The 15,928-nt window shown below is 47.9% G+C and overlaps 1 protein-coding gene across 2 annotated transcripts in view; it reads left to right on the top strand.

Annotated features, from left to right (window-relative positions):
- The first annotated feature begins 1,749 nt into the window (after window positions 1–1,749).
- The window catches only part of ZNRF3 (zinc and ring finger 3), a 155,729-nt gene continuing 141,550 nt past the window's right edge, over window positions 1,750–15,928 (top strand). The window contains exon 1 of one of the 2 annotated variants that reach the window (XM_078435594.2): window positions 1,750–2,357. In XM_078435594.2, the coding sequence (XP_078291720.2) occupies window positions 2,058–2,357 (300 nt within the window). In that variant the 5' untranslated portion in view covers window positions 1,750–2,057. The remainder of the gene's footprint in view (window positions 2,358–15,928) is intronic. The other variant, XM_078435595.2, reaches the window with a different exon arrangement.

The following is a 15,928-nucleotide window of genomic DNA, read 5'->3' as shown; positions in this document are numbered from 1 at the left end:
ATTTTTTTAACAACTTTTTTTATATATTGAGATATAATTGGCATACCATTAAATTCATCATTTTACAGTGTATAATTCAGTGGGTTTTAGTATATTTACAGAGTTGTGCAACCATCAGCATTATCTAATTCCAGAACATTTTCATCACCCCCGAAAGAAACCCATTAGCAGTCACTACCCATTCCTGCCTCCCTTCAGCCTCTTGGCAACCACTAATTTACTTTCTGTCTCTGTAGATTTGCCTATTCTGGACATTTCATATAAATGGAATCACACACTATGTGGTCCTTTGTGACTGGCTTCTTTCACTTACCCTAATGTTCATTCATGTTGTAGCTTGTATCAGTACTTCATTCCATTATATGGATATACTGTTTTTGTTGACTCATTCATCAGTGGATGGTAACCTTGAATTTTAAATATTGCAGTTGTCATGGGTGGGCTGTAGTAATTGACTTCCCTTTTAATGACTGGACTGTGCCACCTCTGGGGAGATTTCAGGACTGATGTTGCCCAGATCCAGCCGGCACCGGTTAGGCTTGATTCTGAGGAAACTAAGAGGCTGCTGTATATGCAAAGCCCTGCTTTCCCAGGTGCCTCCCTCCTAAGCAGAAACTCTGGGTGGTCCAAATGCGGCAACGCAGATCCATGGGTTTTTTCATGTATTTTCTATTCCACGTTTTGAAAATATTTTTTCTATTTTAAAATGTAACCTTGGTAAGTTGTTTATTCAAGACAATGCTCAATGAGTTTTCTTTTCTTTTCGTCTTTTTAATATTTTGGGTGTGGTAGCAAGTAGAAGCAGATCATCCTAACCAAATATTTGCTAATATCTGAACAAAGCCATTTTGCTGAAAGAAAGAAAACTCCACGGGGGAAGTGGGAATTGAATCCCAGTTTTGAGGGGTTCGATTCTCATAGGACTAGATGAGGAAGAAAAAGGCATGCTCCAAAGAGGAGCAAGTTGTTGAAAGTTTATCTTCTGGGAGATTGGGGACCCCTGGGACCTGGAGCACGTCTTTGGTACATTAATTTGGCAGCCATCATTCTGTGCACAAAGAGTGATGGTGTTGGAATCCTCTGGCCTTCTGCACACGGATAGACTCAGTTTCAGAACCCCTCTGGGGGCTGTTTGAGTTACAGTCTCTGGGGCTGCAGAAAGATGAACTCCATCAGAATCCAACGGCTAAAAGCCTCCCCTCGCTGCCCCCCACCACCAAACAGTTGAGAGTAACTGTCTTAGTGACACCGGTGCAGAACCACACGCTGCCCTGCAAGGCTGAGTTGCAAACGGCCCTGACCTGCGGGGGCCTTTCTCATTCGATCCCATTCGAGGTGGGGGTGAGAGTGGAGAGCCGGGTGCGGGCTCCCAGGAACTGTGGATTGGGGTCGCAGAGCCGGGAAGGGCAAGGCCCTAACTACCACACCGGACCAGGAGGCGTGGGGCCTCCAGAGAGAATGCAGTCGCCCGGGAGCAGGATGCTGTCCGGGTTCCCGCCGAACTCTGGCAACCGTAAGGAGAAATGTCTGCCGCCGAGGGCGGAGCGCGGACGAAGGGGTGGAGCTAGAGCGTTAGGGCGGAGCGAGGACGAGGGGGCGGGGTAGGGACGGCGGGGAGGGGGCGGAGCGAGGACGATGGGGCGGAGCAAGACGGTGGGCGGTGGGCGGGGCGAGAACAATGGGGTGGGGCGCAGGCGGCGAGGGGCGGGGCGGGGCGAGGGGGCGGGGCGAGAGCGGGGGCGTGTCCGGCCGTCGGGCCGCCCCCCGCCGCGCCTGCCCCGCCTTCCCGCTCCCCCCCTCCGGCGGCCGCGGCGGTCGAGTGCGGGGAGGGAGGGGAGAGCGGGTCACGACGTTGCCTGGGCGGGGATAACCCCTCACGTGGAGCAGATGAAAGGGCCGCGGCGCGACGGCCGGGGGAGCCGAGCCGAGCCTGCGACCCACAAAGCCGCCGCCGCCGCCGCGATGGGGCTGTGAGGCGTCCGCCCGCGCTCGGTCCTCCGCCGGCCCGCGACTATGCTCGGCCGCGCCCGCCCTCCGCGCCCTCCCGCCGCAGGACCATGAGGCCGCGCTCGGGCGGGCGCCCAGGGGCCCCGGGCCGCCGCCGCCACCGCCTCCGCCGCCGCCCCCGCGGCCCCCGCGGCCGCCGCCTGCCGCCGCCGCCGCCGCTGCCGCTGCTGCTTGGGCTGCTGCTGGCGGCCGCGGGGCCCGGCGCGGCGCGGGCCAAGGAGACGGCGTTTGTGGAGGTGGTGCTGTTCGAGTCGAGCCCGAGCGGCGACTACACCACCTACACCACCGGCCTCACGGGCCGCTTCTCGCGGGCCGGGGCCACGCTCAGCGCGGAGGGCGAGATCGTGCAGGTAGCTGCCCGCCGCCCGGGCCCCGCGCCGCCACAAGATGGCTCCGGGGGCTGCGCCCGCCGACCCCGCCGCGGGCTGGCGGGCGGGCGGGCGGGAGGGGCGGCGAGGAGGCCGGCGGCATCCTTCCCCGGCCCGCGGGCGGGACGCGGCCTCCGGGGCGCCGCAGCGGGGGGCGAACGCACGTGGGGGCTTGGCCTCCTGCGGGTCCGGGGGGAGCGGGAGGGAGACCCCGGGTCTGGTACCCACGTTGGGACGGCCCCCTTGGGCCGGTTGGGCATTCGATTTGCCTCAGGTGGAAGTCCTGGAACTACCTGTTGCATGCCAACTTTGGGAAGATGAGCGATGAAGGATGGGGTGGCTTGTTTCAGGTTGCAGGCTTTGCTTTCCATCCCTGCACGTTCTTTTTGGGAGTAGCTAAGGTTTGTCTGAGAGGCTGTACACCATTAGGTTCTTTTCTGGAACCTGCCGCCAGCCTCACTCACCTGGGCGCTGACCTCCCTGCAGGGCTGTGGACAAGCAGCAGCAGGCAAGGAAAGCAGGGGGAGCTGGCCGGAGAGTGGGGATCGCGAGTGCCCTGGAGTGGCCGTAGAAGGCAGCCTTCGCTGCGTGCCTCAGGTTACAGAGGGTGGGAGGGAGACTGCCTGCCCGCTCCTGGGCCAAGGACTTCTGCGGAGGGCCTGGAAATGGGGAGACAGGGTCGCTCACTGACAGGGCCTCCCCACCTTGCTCCCAATGAGAGAGGTCTGTGTCCAAAGGAAGCTGGCTGGGGAGAGCTTTAAGCTGTGCCTACACTTTGGAGGTGGGGCCGAGCTGAAGCCTCTGCGGTCGCTGAGCTGGGTAGATGCCTTCCCGCTTCCTTGGCTATGATTTTATCAACTTGTTAGTAGACTGCCAGCCCACTTAGGGCGGTTAATATGCATGCCTCGGATGCGGGCGATTTGAAATGGTTGGCTTGTTTTGGAGCCTTTTTGGAGGCGATGGGATGTCTGCAGACTTCTCAGCTTTGGGCCTTCTGTGCTTTACTCTTGGATGAGTTATGAATGAAGAGAAGGGAAGCGTATGGATGATTGCATAGCAGCTTCTTCCTTTCTCCTCCCGCGGTGCATACTCAGAGCCCTAGGTGGGTAGGCAGGGAGCTGTGCAACTTGGCTCCTTAGAGGTGTGTCCTTACAAAGCTGGGGGAGGCATCCCTGCCAAGCGATTAATCAGCAGCCTTGCCTCACAGAGCTCTTATCCCCATCTTAAACTTCTGCAGGGTAAATAAAAGGGGAAACACATGTTTGAGTCCTGTGACTACATATGTTAAAGGCTTTTGCACTTTTTTCCTTGCTAATGTTATAATTATGGCCTTTAGTTTATAAGCTTTAGAGAAGATGGTCTGTTGAAGATTCCTACACATTTCAGTTGCAGCCTTCAAGAATAGTTTGGATCTTAAAGCTTGCTCCTTGTAACTCCTCTTTGAGGCTTTCAGTGTGCCTTGATGGCTTTAGAAATGTTTGATTTACAGCCTTCTAAGAGAAAAGATGTTTTAATGTGGCACTTCACTATTTGAAGGAGACTTTTGAAGTTTGTGATTTTTATCTGCAGTGTTTTAACTTATATTCTTTCTCCACCGTAGTTTGTCTGGCTGGCTATCCATTATGGGTAGTGCTGTGCTTTGGAGATAATCTTGGGTTCACCATTTAATACAAAATTAGCAGTTTAAACACACCGTTTGTAGCTATTTTATCCTTGTGAGTAGAGAGAATGTGTGAATTTGGCAGAAGGAATCTATTCCCTTTTGAATCTTTTTGAAGTGCTTATCTCTTTTGTAGTCCATTAGCCTAGCCAAAAAAAAAAAAAAAAAAATTCAGTCAACAATTGCTAAGTAAAGAAAAATGACTTAAATGGTATTAATAAGTTGACCTGTTAAGCAATCACTAATAGGTGTCCTTAATTCCTTTATAACTGCACAGTGTTGGTGAGTTTATCTGAGCTGTCTGAATAGTCATTTCTTGGTGTTCTCCATATCTTTAATAACTTTATTGCAGGGGCCTACCCGCTGAACCTCATGGGTGCCCAGATGGAGGGAACTCAGCATGGCTTTCAGGGCTGTGTGTATACAGAGGCTGGCATGTTTTTATTAGTTATTTGAATACTGCTCGACTGAAGTAACTGGTGTGGCCCCTGTCAGCCCTGAAAAATGTTTTTGTAAGGAAAGCTGGTGTTTCAGGACTGCTGAGAGGGAATGTAACATTTTGTATGAAAAATGACAATGTAGAAGGAACACATTGGTGTTCAGCTTCAGATTAATCATGTTTTCTAAGCGCCTTGTTGAACTTTTCAAACCTCCTTTTATTTACTGTCTTAAAATAACCCTGCGTGATTTGCTATTTAATATTTTATGGTCTTCAGAGCAGAGTTCATTCTCCTATAACTAAAACCTAATAGCAGCATTGCAACATGGCGTTTTGTTTTTTCCAGTGGGGTTCGGTAGCACTGTTGTTCATGGTTAAGGGGAGGAAAAGATCTGTTTGGGAGTCTCTTTACTTTAAGTGTTCTAAGATAGGAAATTGGTTTGTTACTGTTTTTCCCCCTCCCTATTATATACAGTGACAGGAGATACCTTGTCACAGTCGGGTTTGCCCCAGATACTTCTAATTAGAGTACCTGTTTGGTCATTTGCATGGAAGGGGAGGGGGAGACTGGGTTAAGAGTGTGTGTGTGTGTGTGTGTGTGTGTGTGTGTGTGTGTCAGTGTCAGAGAGAGATAGTAATTCAAACCTTGGGATTAGTCACAGGATTCTTGGTTCTCTGCTTGTGCGTTTTAGGCTTAAATAACTTTCCCAAGGTCACCAGTGTGCTCTGTTAAGAAGAGAGATTTTTTTTTTTTTTTTTTTTGACATCTTCATCTGTGAAAGTTGTGAAAACAGTATGTGGATATGAAATGCTATTAATTATATTATTCATGCAGCATTGAAATCCATTTGCTTGTAAGAATGTCAGGCATACAGTCTGAATGCTGGAGGAATTAATTACAGTCCTGTCATTCTAAAGTGTGGAACTTTAAAGGGTTCTTAGATATATTGATACATATTTCATCTTTGAACCAATTTGTTGCTATTATGAGATCATTATCTGAAACTTTCAGACTTGGCTGCGCAACTCACATGGTTAGCGATGTTAAATAAAGGCCTGATTAAACACTGGCTGGTGGTATCTGGATTGGTTAAACAAACAAAGAAAATTTGCATCGCTAGAGATGAAAGATTGTTTTAAAGTGGAAATGCATTTTTTTCCCTTGAAGTCAAATATTTAGAAAGGCTTGAGAAATTCATTTGTAGAAGGAGTCTGAATGATAGGTTTTGTGTAACTTTAAAACTGGCCTTTCTGGAGCCTGGGTTAAGTGTTGAATGGTCTTGAAAGCAGAGGCGCGCTGAGAACATTTAAGACCCAAGCCAGTGCCTTTAGCTATGAGGAGCTGGGGGAAGCTGGGTGGTAGGTCAGAAGGGCTGAGTGACATCCTTAAATATCCAATATTAACCAAGGGTATCACAGAGAATAATTTTAGGAAACTAATTCCTCTGCCTTGTTTCCCTGTCAGTGTGGTTCTGCAGTTCGGTATTTGATCAAACACTTTGCTTTTCATCCCCATTTGAAGTGAACAGGCCTGCCTCTAAAAATTGACTTGGCCTAATAGAACAATTGTGTGCTGGCAGCTGACCTGGATTTACACAGAAAGAGATTGCCGACTGTCTGTCAGAAGGGCCTTCATAGGTTAAAACCAAGCAGTTGATTTGGGGGAAAACGTTAGGGCTGTGTTTTGTGACCTCGTGAATTCTCAGGGGCTCTCCTTTTCTGCCTTGTTCCCTAAGATCCCATGGGAGCTGTTAATGCAGCTCTGAACGGAGGTGCAGATGGTAGTGGGAGGCAAGCGTAGATTCCGCAGACCAGAAGGAAAGTGGTGATGGCCGCCATCTTGTGCATACAGGGCACCGTGCCAAGCACGTCGTGTGTTTGCTCATCTCATCCTGACTTTAACTGGAATTAGCAACTACCCTTAACCCATTTTACAGACGAGGAAACCGAGGCCGAGAAAGGCGATGTGACTTCTCGAACCTCACATAGCTGGCAAATGATAAAACCTGGATGGAAACCCAGGCCCGTCTGGCCCCTTTGCTCGTATTTTTGCCAGATAAATAGAACGTGGCTGGTTGGATTTGGACATCAATTGAGTCTCATTTCTAAGAATCTAGTATAGGGGTTCTTAACCTGAGGGTCACAGACTTCTAGAGAGGGCCTGTGAACCCCTGAAATTATACGCACAATTACATGCACCTGCACTTGTGTACGTGCACTTCTATTTTCCTGAGAAGGTACACAATTTTGCCTCTTGGGGGGTTCTGTGATGCCCCTCCTCCCCAAGAGGAAAAAGAGAAGCACTAATCTGATACTCATCATCAAATAGTCCATTACTAAGAATTTGGAGTGATGTGGGACCCAGGCTGGCAAGAGTTGTAGAGAAGTCTCCAGGTTTGTGTGTCTCCGTGGAGCATTTTCATCCAATAAATGTTTACCAAAACTCTGTTTTGTACCAGACCCCATATTGGTTTTGGAGTCCACAGTTGCTCATGGTGATAGATGTGTATGGATGCATGATAATCCTTCCCAAGTGGGTTTCCCCACAGAAATGAGCCCTTGGTTCCTAAGACATCCATTGTCTGTAACGAATAACTTCTCTCCTGTGCATCCATCTGGTACTAGTTAAACGCATTATCCTTGGGTGAAGTGAGAAAATGGTGACTCAAAGAATTTTTTGCATCTAGAGGGTGGAGTGCAAGAAGGTGACGATCTGAATGCAGCATGTGCGAGAGCAGATTGTAAATGTGTTCCTTCTCATCATTTACTGGAAAACGAAATGGAGCATCTTTTGATGTTGAAATGCCTTGAACAGCCCCTCACACCTTCTCTTGTGGACCTTGACCCCATGGGCATGGTCTGTTTATTTTTGCTCATCCCTGGATCCATCTCTGGGTCCCCAGTGTCTGCCACTTGTCAGACACTTAATATTTCGTGACTGAATGATGGATTTGGAATCGATATCAGGCAGGCAGTGGGTCTTACTGGGCTTGGATTAATTGATGAGTAACTTCCTTTGGCTTGGCTAATAAATTCTGGGATTATCTTTCCTTTTTGGTTGTTATTTCCAGAAAGTTACTTGGCATTAGATGGCAAGAATGGACGTCTCTCTGGTTGTGGTGGACCACTGGTATGATTACTCCAGGCTGTATGCGAGTAACCTGTGTGCATGCATGTTAAGGGGCAGGATACGTGGCATTATAAGGGTCTGTAGACGTTATTTACTTGACAAAACACTGAGTATTGAGAAAGCTCTAATGTGGACAGCTGTTACGGATGGACAAACCCATGGAGAATAGTTCATAGCCAAGCCCTAGTGTCTGTGGAAATAACAGTCGGGGCTTGGAATTCAGAATCATCATTAACCTGAATATGTGCCATGTGAAAACTTTGCTTCCTTTTGGTGTTTCCCAAGTCTGGGGAATGTGGATTTACGGTTCATGACAAAAATGACATTTAAATCAATCTTGATAATCAGAAGAACAGATTCAGCCCTTTAATGTGTTAGATAAGGAGATCCAGAGAAGTGAAGTGCCTTGACCAGGGTATGTGGCGAGGTAGAGATGACCTGATAACTGTTCGGGTCTCCAGACTCCCAGGCTTGGAGGCTTTCTGTCATTTTTGGCTGCATTTCGGCTGAGTGTGCCAGAGAGAGCAGATGCAGAAGCATGCTTTAGGGTCAGGTGTATAATTGGGGAATTAAATTGTACATTGGGTTTAAATGTTGCTTTTCTCCTCTGATGTAAATTTTGACTCACTCAGTCTTTCCCTCTGTCAGAGCTTTATAAGGTAGCTACTGATGGCCAAGTGCTTCCTGTGTGCCAGTCTCTGGACACAGTGCTGTGCCCACATTTCATGGGCGAGCTAAGACGGCATGTCCCAGGTTTTCAGATGAGGAAACTGAGCTCTGAGAATGAAGTCACTTTCTTTTTTTTTTTTTTTTTTTTTTAATTTTTTTTTTTTTAACGTTTATTTATTTTTGAGACAGAGAGAGACACAGCATGAACGGGGGAGGGGCAGAGAGAGAGGGAGACACAGAATCGGAAGCAAGCTCCAGGCTCTGAGCCATCAGCCCAGAGCCCGACGCGGGGCTCGAACTCGCGGACCGCGAGATCGTGACCTGAGCTGAAGTCGGACGCCCAACCGACTGAGCCACCCAGGCGCCCCAATGAAGTCACTTTCTAAGTTACTGAGCATGTCCATAGTGGGGCTGAGATTCAAACCCAGGTCTGTGTGATTCTAAGCCATTTCTGTTTTTACAAGACTGCTTCAGTTGGCACTTCTGCTTGGGATGAGATTATGGGAACTGATGGTGTAGTTTGAAGTCGGATATAAACCCAGGACGACTGAGCAATAAGTGAGTCTGTAACTTCAGCGGAGAAGATGCCCTCCCTACACTTACAGAGATCTGTCTCCTCCTTCTGTCTCTCTTTCTTGCATAGAAGTCTCATTCGACTTGTTTTTCCCGTGAAGAGCCTATCGGCCAAATTTGGGAAGAGGGACCAGTGACTTGAAGTGTACAACTGTCACTCAGTGGCTCTTTGATTGTTTTTTGGCTATTGGGAAAGTCGGAATGGCCACAGGTGTTCTGGCATCTAAGGGATTTCTGGTGTGAGACACAACTCCTTCCTGTAGCTACTTAAAGAAATATTTTTTTCCTTAACATTTATTGAGAGACAGAGACAGACAGAGCATGAGCAGGGGAGGGGCAGAGAGAGAGAGGGAGACACAGAATCCGAAGCAGGCTCCAGGCTCTGAGCTGTCGGCACAGAGCCCGATGCGGGGCTTGAACCCACGAACTGTGAGATCGTGACCTGAGCCGAAGTCGGACGTTTAACCAACTGAGCCACCCAGGTGCCTGGTGGCTGACTTTTTAGAGCCATGTCGAAGTCTCCATCGCTTTCTCCAAAGAGGTTGTGCCCCACACGCAGCCCCTTTCTTACATTGCACAAACTACATGTTCCCTGAATATCTGATATAAAAAATTGTAAAAGCCGGGTTCTCAGGTGGCTCAGTGGGTTAGGTGTCTGACTTCGGCTCAGGTCATGATCTCACAGTTCGTGAGTTTGAGCCCCGCGTTGGGCTCTGCACTGGCAAATCCTCTGCCTCTAAGAGATCGTTTCTCTCTGTCCCTCCCCTGCTCGCACTCTCTCTCTCAAACATAAATAAACATTAAAAAAAAAAAAAAAGCTTCTCTTTAAATAAAATGAAATAAAAGATTCTAAGAGCCTAGAGCTGTGGATTCTCCCTGCTCATTCCATCCTCCTGGCTGTTAAAACTCTCTATGGGTGCTGTATTCCTTCTGTGGACAGGTATCCACTGCTGCCTTCTGTCCACCAGGCCCTGGGTGAGAGGTGAGGTCACAGGACACCGTCCCTGGCCTCAGGCAGCTGAGTGTTGGGGACAGACGGCACGCAAAGCACAAGTCTTATATGGTAGGACAGGATACTGAGGGAACACCCGGGCCAGGCTGCAAAGTGTAGGTCTGGGCAACCCATTCTGAAGAAACACGTATGTAATGACAGAGTATGTGGATTTGAGCCTTCTGGCCTTTTCCGACTCATTTTTACCCACCTTTGAGGTTGAAGCTGATAACCCCTTTGTGGAGACGTGCCTTTTTATACCTGTCAAACAGGATAGGGAGGAGGTAAAGAGTAGAGGTTCTTTGTTTCATTTGTAGCTTGAATGAGATGTTTTAAAGTCTGACTTTTAGCAGCTCTGTTGACTCATGATAGTGTGAAGAGAATGAGGTCAGCTGGCCTATTGTGGTTCAAGGGAGAGCATTTTATTTTTATTGCCCTTAAGATGTGTTGTAAGACTTGGTATTAATCCCCTGCTCTCTCCAGCATTGTGAGATGGTTGTTTAGAAACTCAATGTGTAGACTTGATGTGAAAAGCATACTTTGAGGATCCTAGCAGTTTGATGTTAAAAGTGTATGTTGGAATGGGGATTTCTGTGCCCAAGCTGCTGCGTGTTAAAAATAAAAGAGTTGGGGCGCCTGGGTGGCTTAGTCGGTTAAGCGTCTGACTTTGGCTCAGGTCATGATCTCGCGGTCCGTGAGTTTGAGCCCCGCATCGGGCTCTGTGCTGACCGCTCAGAGCCTGGAGGCTGTTTCAGATTCTGTGTCTCCCTCTCTCTCTGCCCCTCCCCCGTTCATGCTCTGTCTCTCTCTGTCTCAAAAATAAATAAACGTTAAAAAAAATTTAAAAAAATAAAAGAGTAAAGGTCATGCTCAGTTGGGTGTGTGTAAGGGCCTATCCAGTGCTGTAAGAATTCGATTAAAATTTGATTTTTTACTTGAATTTAGTTTGAGTGTGCTAACTTGTCAGCATTTATTGAGTCTCTACGGTGGATACAGTGTAGAGAAAAACATCACCTTTTCTGCACCCCTGATAAAGCATGTCATTTCTGTGATTTCTCCCATACAAACTTGGGCAGTTAAATTAGCCCCAGAAGAGTAGGTTAATTTTACATTGTTTCTAGTCAGGGCCAAAATCTTCTTTAAAAAAAAAAAAAATCACCTGTAACTTACTTTTTTTTTTTTTTTTTTTAAGATTTTATTTTTAAGGAATCTCTGCACCCAACTTGGGGCTTGAACTCAGAGCCTTGAAATCGAGAGTCCCATGCTCCACCAACTGAGCTAGCCAGACATCCCTATAACTCATTTTTTAATTGTAAAAATAATACGTGTTTATTGCAGATAAACATCGGAAAATGTTTGGAAGATCTAGAAAAGTATGAAGGAGAAAATGAATCCCACTACCTAAAGATAACCTCTGTTAACCTTTTGTGTTCTGGTCCAACTTTTTCTCTCGTTTTCATGTGAGCTTGGAGGGATTCTAAAGAAAATTGGAGAAAGCATTACCTGGTGCTTATAACGCTCTGTCCACCTTGAGTATTTTCCTGTTGCTCAATGCTTTGAAACGTTTTTAGTGTCTGTGTAGCATACTCTTGTCTTCCATTATTCTAAGGAATGGCTGTGGGGAACATCCGTTCTGTATTTCTTGATTATTTTCAAAGGATAAAGTTCTAGAATTGGGACCATGGATGGGGTCAAGTGGTGTAAACATTTTGAATGCTCCTGGTATGTGTTGTCAGATTGCTCTGCAGAAGGGTGGTTTTAGTTTATACTCCCTGCCAGGTTGGCATACATGTTTCCACCTATTCCTGCTCATAACAGGTAGCATAACAACAACAATAAAAAAAAATCCCAAAGGCGACTTCTTACAAGTGAAAGTCTGTCCGTTTCTCTTAGTGGATAGTAAAATACTGGCTTTTTTTTCCCTCTCCCGCGAGGATCTGAGTTATGACTAATGTCTGTATCAAAGGGAAGGTACCTGGCGTGGTTTCGTGGGTCCTCCCTCATAGGTATCTGAGCGTGATTCAGGAGCAGCAGGCCGCTCTTGTGTTCTGGGCAGGGGACGGGGCGGCTGTCCAGGCAGATGGCTGTGCGGGGAGGCCTAGAGAACACCTCACGGAAGGCACCACCGCGCTGTCTGCACATCCTGTGGCGACAGATTGTGGCCCAGGAGGGTGCTGCTCCTGCATTCACTGTTTTGTGCCCCGCAGTGTTCCCATAGAGCAGGCTCTCTGCTTGTGAACAGGCCAGGTTCAGAAAGGCCATACGAATCTGTCCTTTCATTCAGAGTGACGCTGCCATTAGTTGGCGTTGGGCAGACATGCGAGTGGAGCCAAGCGCAGGTTCACCAGGGGTGCATTCAAAACAGCAGGACCAAGGGCTGAAACTGGTTCCTGGTATTTTCTTTGATCCCTGTTAAACATCTTGAAATTTTACATCAAAATCTAGGGCTTTGGCTCTTCTTGAAAAATTAAAAGACTGGCAACGTCAGGTCCACTTTTTTGCATGGCAACAGCCTAGCCTGCCTCGTGGGATAACTGCCGTGCCCGTCAGATGGGACATGGGCCCTCAAATTCATCAGTCTCCATTGCATTGCTTTGGCTTACTTCACTCAGTGGTAATTACCTTGACCCACGCCTGGCCCCTGTAGGCACTGGAGTTGGCCAGCCTTTCTCTGAAAGTCCTGAAGCCAAAAGCGTTTAAGTTGTGCTTGGTGAGTCTCCTTTCTTTCCTTCCTCAACCACCCAATGTGCCTGATGTCCTGTTGTGGCATTATGATGCTTCAGTGGACCCCGTGAGGCTCTAGTTTCGCTGCTGGGGAGGGCTCACCTGGCCCTGTGTGACCAGTGTTCTTTTTACTTTGGTACAGGGGCTTCCATTTTCTCTTGTTCTTCTCGAAGGCTGAAGTCATTTGGCCTGTGTCTTCATGAAGATCTGTGTCCTGCCTCTCTTTTTGCTCCTTGGTTTCTTTTGACCTCTAGAGTTACTGTTTCAGCTGGAGGGCACCCTGAAAATGCTATGGCTCAGCTGTCTTTTTACAGTGAGGGGACTGGGGGCAAGGGCCTTGGGCCTTTGGTCACAAGAGGAGCTGTGATTAGAAGTCTGGTCTTGGGGCTCCCCGGTGCTGGTCTTTCTAGAACAGCCTCCCACTTTGGCGGTTGAGTTCCAGAAAATCTTTCATGTGCCTGGTGCATTAGGGTCCCCAGTGCACTTTCACCTGTATTATCTTGTTTCTGTCTCAGCGTGCAGCTTGGGAGTGCCTTCCCCGGATTCTGCCCTGGAAGGCCAGCTGCCGGCCAGGTTGTCCTGGTTGCCAAGGCTTGTCCCATACTCAACATAGAGTGTTTTTCTTTGTACCTAGTTGTACACTATTACTTAAACCCATTTTACATGTGTATTCAGCCCCTTTATGCAATTTGGGGAAATGACACAGAGTACCCGGAGATTTGTCATCTTTTCAGAACGTGCTTCGGTGCTGGAGTCCGTGGTAAGCAGACGGCCAATGGCATGTAAAGAATGTCGCAAGCTTGACTTGCAAAGCCTTTTCAAAATCGAAATCAAGGTAGCCTGTGACCAGGTCAAAGGGAAATGGTGTACTCAAGATGGTGCTCGATTTCCTCTTTCCTCGCTGACCTTACCTCTTCATGCCAGAGGCTGCCCGCAGGTCTCCCTGCCTCACGTTCTTGCTCTCGGAGTCCATTTTTCCTCCCCCCACCAGCCTCATCTTTCCATAGTAACCTTTGATCTCAGCCCAACCTTGATCAAAATCTTTCAGGACCATCCCACTGTTAACCACCCAGCTGAGCACATGGGTGACCTGGGCAGTCCCTCCAGCACCATCCTGTCCGCCCCTGTCCACCCCCGTCCGCTTGCCGCCTCTGGGCTGCAGACCTGGGTCCTGTGTGTTCCGCCCTTGTTCCCTGAATGGGTCTGGGCTTTCCTTCGTCTGCGCCGTTCATTCTGAGCACCCTTCTGCTGTAATACACTTCTGTGCCTCCATGTTCTGTGCCCTCTCCTCTGCGGTTGGTTCCTTCCCTGCTTTCAGGGGCCACATGTCCAGTCCTTCCCATCACACGTTTCCTCTTCCACCAGTGCATTCCTTTGAACCCAAGCACTCCTTCCTTCACTTGGCAGCTGGTCTTAAATTCCTCATTGTAGTTGTCCTCTTGTTAATAGTTTCCTTTCCCCACAAGATCACAGCTCCCACTAGGCGGGGGTTGCGCCTTACTCACCCCCCTATTGCCTGGCAGTACAACTCCCTAATATTTACCGAATTGAAATCCTTTTTCTAGATCATAATACTTGGGGATAGCATAGTGATGGGGATGTTAGTGTGGCCAGAAAAAGACGAGGCTTTTTTGGAGGGAGAACTTTCTATGATTGTAGAAACAATTCACAAGCAGCTTGCAGACATGGGTGTGTCCCAGGGCTATTCCAAACAGTTGGGATGGACCAGACTCACAGTAATTTCACCTTGCCCCTGCTCTCCAGGAAGCTAGAAAAGGAGATGTGGGCAAGGAGATGATGCCTTCTCTTAACTCCTTTCCAGCCTGGCATGCAACTACCTGGGTACATTGTCCAAAGCATGCTGGAGAAGAGAACGTCCCAGCCTGACTGTAGACTTTTAGGGAGTGTGTTTTATTTAAGTTTGGATAATATTTTGGTGGCACTTAGAAAATTGGTACTTTTGAGGAATAGCAAAACTGTATACAGCAATACTGTAACTCCAGTATGACCCATCAGAAGCAACTGTATATGGGTCCCTACATCCCTACTTAAATTTGTACCATATTGTTACCTCATTTGGACTGTCTGGCATGGTCCTTGATCCTGTGTTTTAAGTGCTGGGTGGAAAGCAGAGTTTTAAAGGACTACAGTAGTGTTTCTAAAGAGGCCAGCAGGCTTTGTGTGGAAGAAATTGAAATTTCAATTTAATAAACATTTGATTTTCTACTCTTTATGGGGTGCACTATAAACATATGGGAATTATTGAATTATTGCTTGGTTATGTACATGTTGGCATATTGAGTTGTTGTTGTTGTTGTTGTTTTGGTTATTGTTGTTGTTTTTGTGGAATAGTGGCTATGATATGGGCCCTGGGACTGTCGGGAAGATTCTAGAGTGTACCCGTGATGTGTTATATTTCACTTATAGTAGAGGGTTTCTGTGCCCCTTCCTGGCATATCCACTCTGGAAATGTTCCAATGCCTATTAGTGAATGTCATCCAGGGAACTAAACAAGCACCTAATGTGTAGTTTTGAAATTTTGGTGTTATTAGGTTTAAATCTCTAGGACACATAAGAAACTCGCTTGTGGCATTAAATGTGCCGTGTGGGTGATTTCAAGTTGCAGTGGCAGTGGTAATTTTTGCATTTCCTGACTCTTGTGTTTAAATTTGCAGTCTCAAGATTGCATCACCATAGGTTTTCACATTTAATGAATATTTATGTTGAGCCGAGTTCTATACGAATGCGATGGTTTCTGACTTGATTATAGCTTGCCGTGCACTGTGGCCAGGAGTGCCCTACAGACAACGGAGTTGGCACACGCCTCAGCATGCCAAGCCCTGGCGGATGTGGTTAGGGACCACGGTGACTGGTGCCGGGGTTGCCATGCCAACCTTGTTTTTGGAAGGGGGAGGCTCTAAAACAGCAGTGGGATGGGGGCAGAAGAGTTTTGAATGTTCTAAGTGAAATTATTCCCCATAGGTGGCCCTGTAGGAAGATGTTGTGGAAAACTCTAGAATTCTCAACTACATGCTTAGATAACATTAATTAATTTTCTTAATTTACTTTTGCAAGGCTGTTTTAATGGTCCTCTTGTGAAACTGTGGAAGTTCTATGGCGGATCTTCCATGTGTAGATGTCTTCCCTACTTGCTGAAAGGTAAATAGGGAATCTCCTATCTCCTAATATTACCAACCCCCTCCTCTCACGCCCTGCCAACATCCCTTGCCCTCTGATAACTCTAACCTAGTGACGGCTGATTAGAGAAAGGGGAGGAAAAGAAGAATGAGGCAGAGGATGGTTGGGGGACTCTCCGTCCCCCAGCTCTTTATCTTCATTCCCCTCTTCTCCCCATCCCAGGAAGGCC

Source organism: Panthera onca, chromosome D3 (assembly GCF_046562875.1).
Source record: "Panthera onca isolate mPanOnc1 chromosome D3, mPanOnc1 haplotype 2, whole genome shotgun sequence".
NCBI classification, from domain to species: Eukaryota; Metazoa; Chordata; class Mammalia; order Carnivora; family Felidae; genus Panthera; species Panthera onca.
This window is presented reverse-complemented; position numbering and strand designations above follow the sequence as displayed.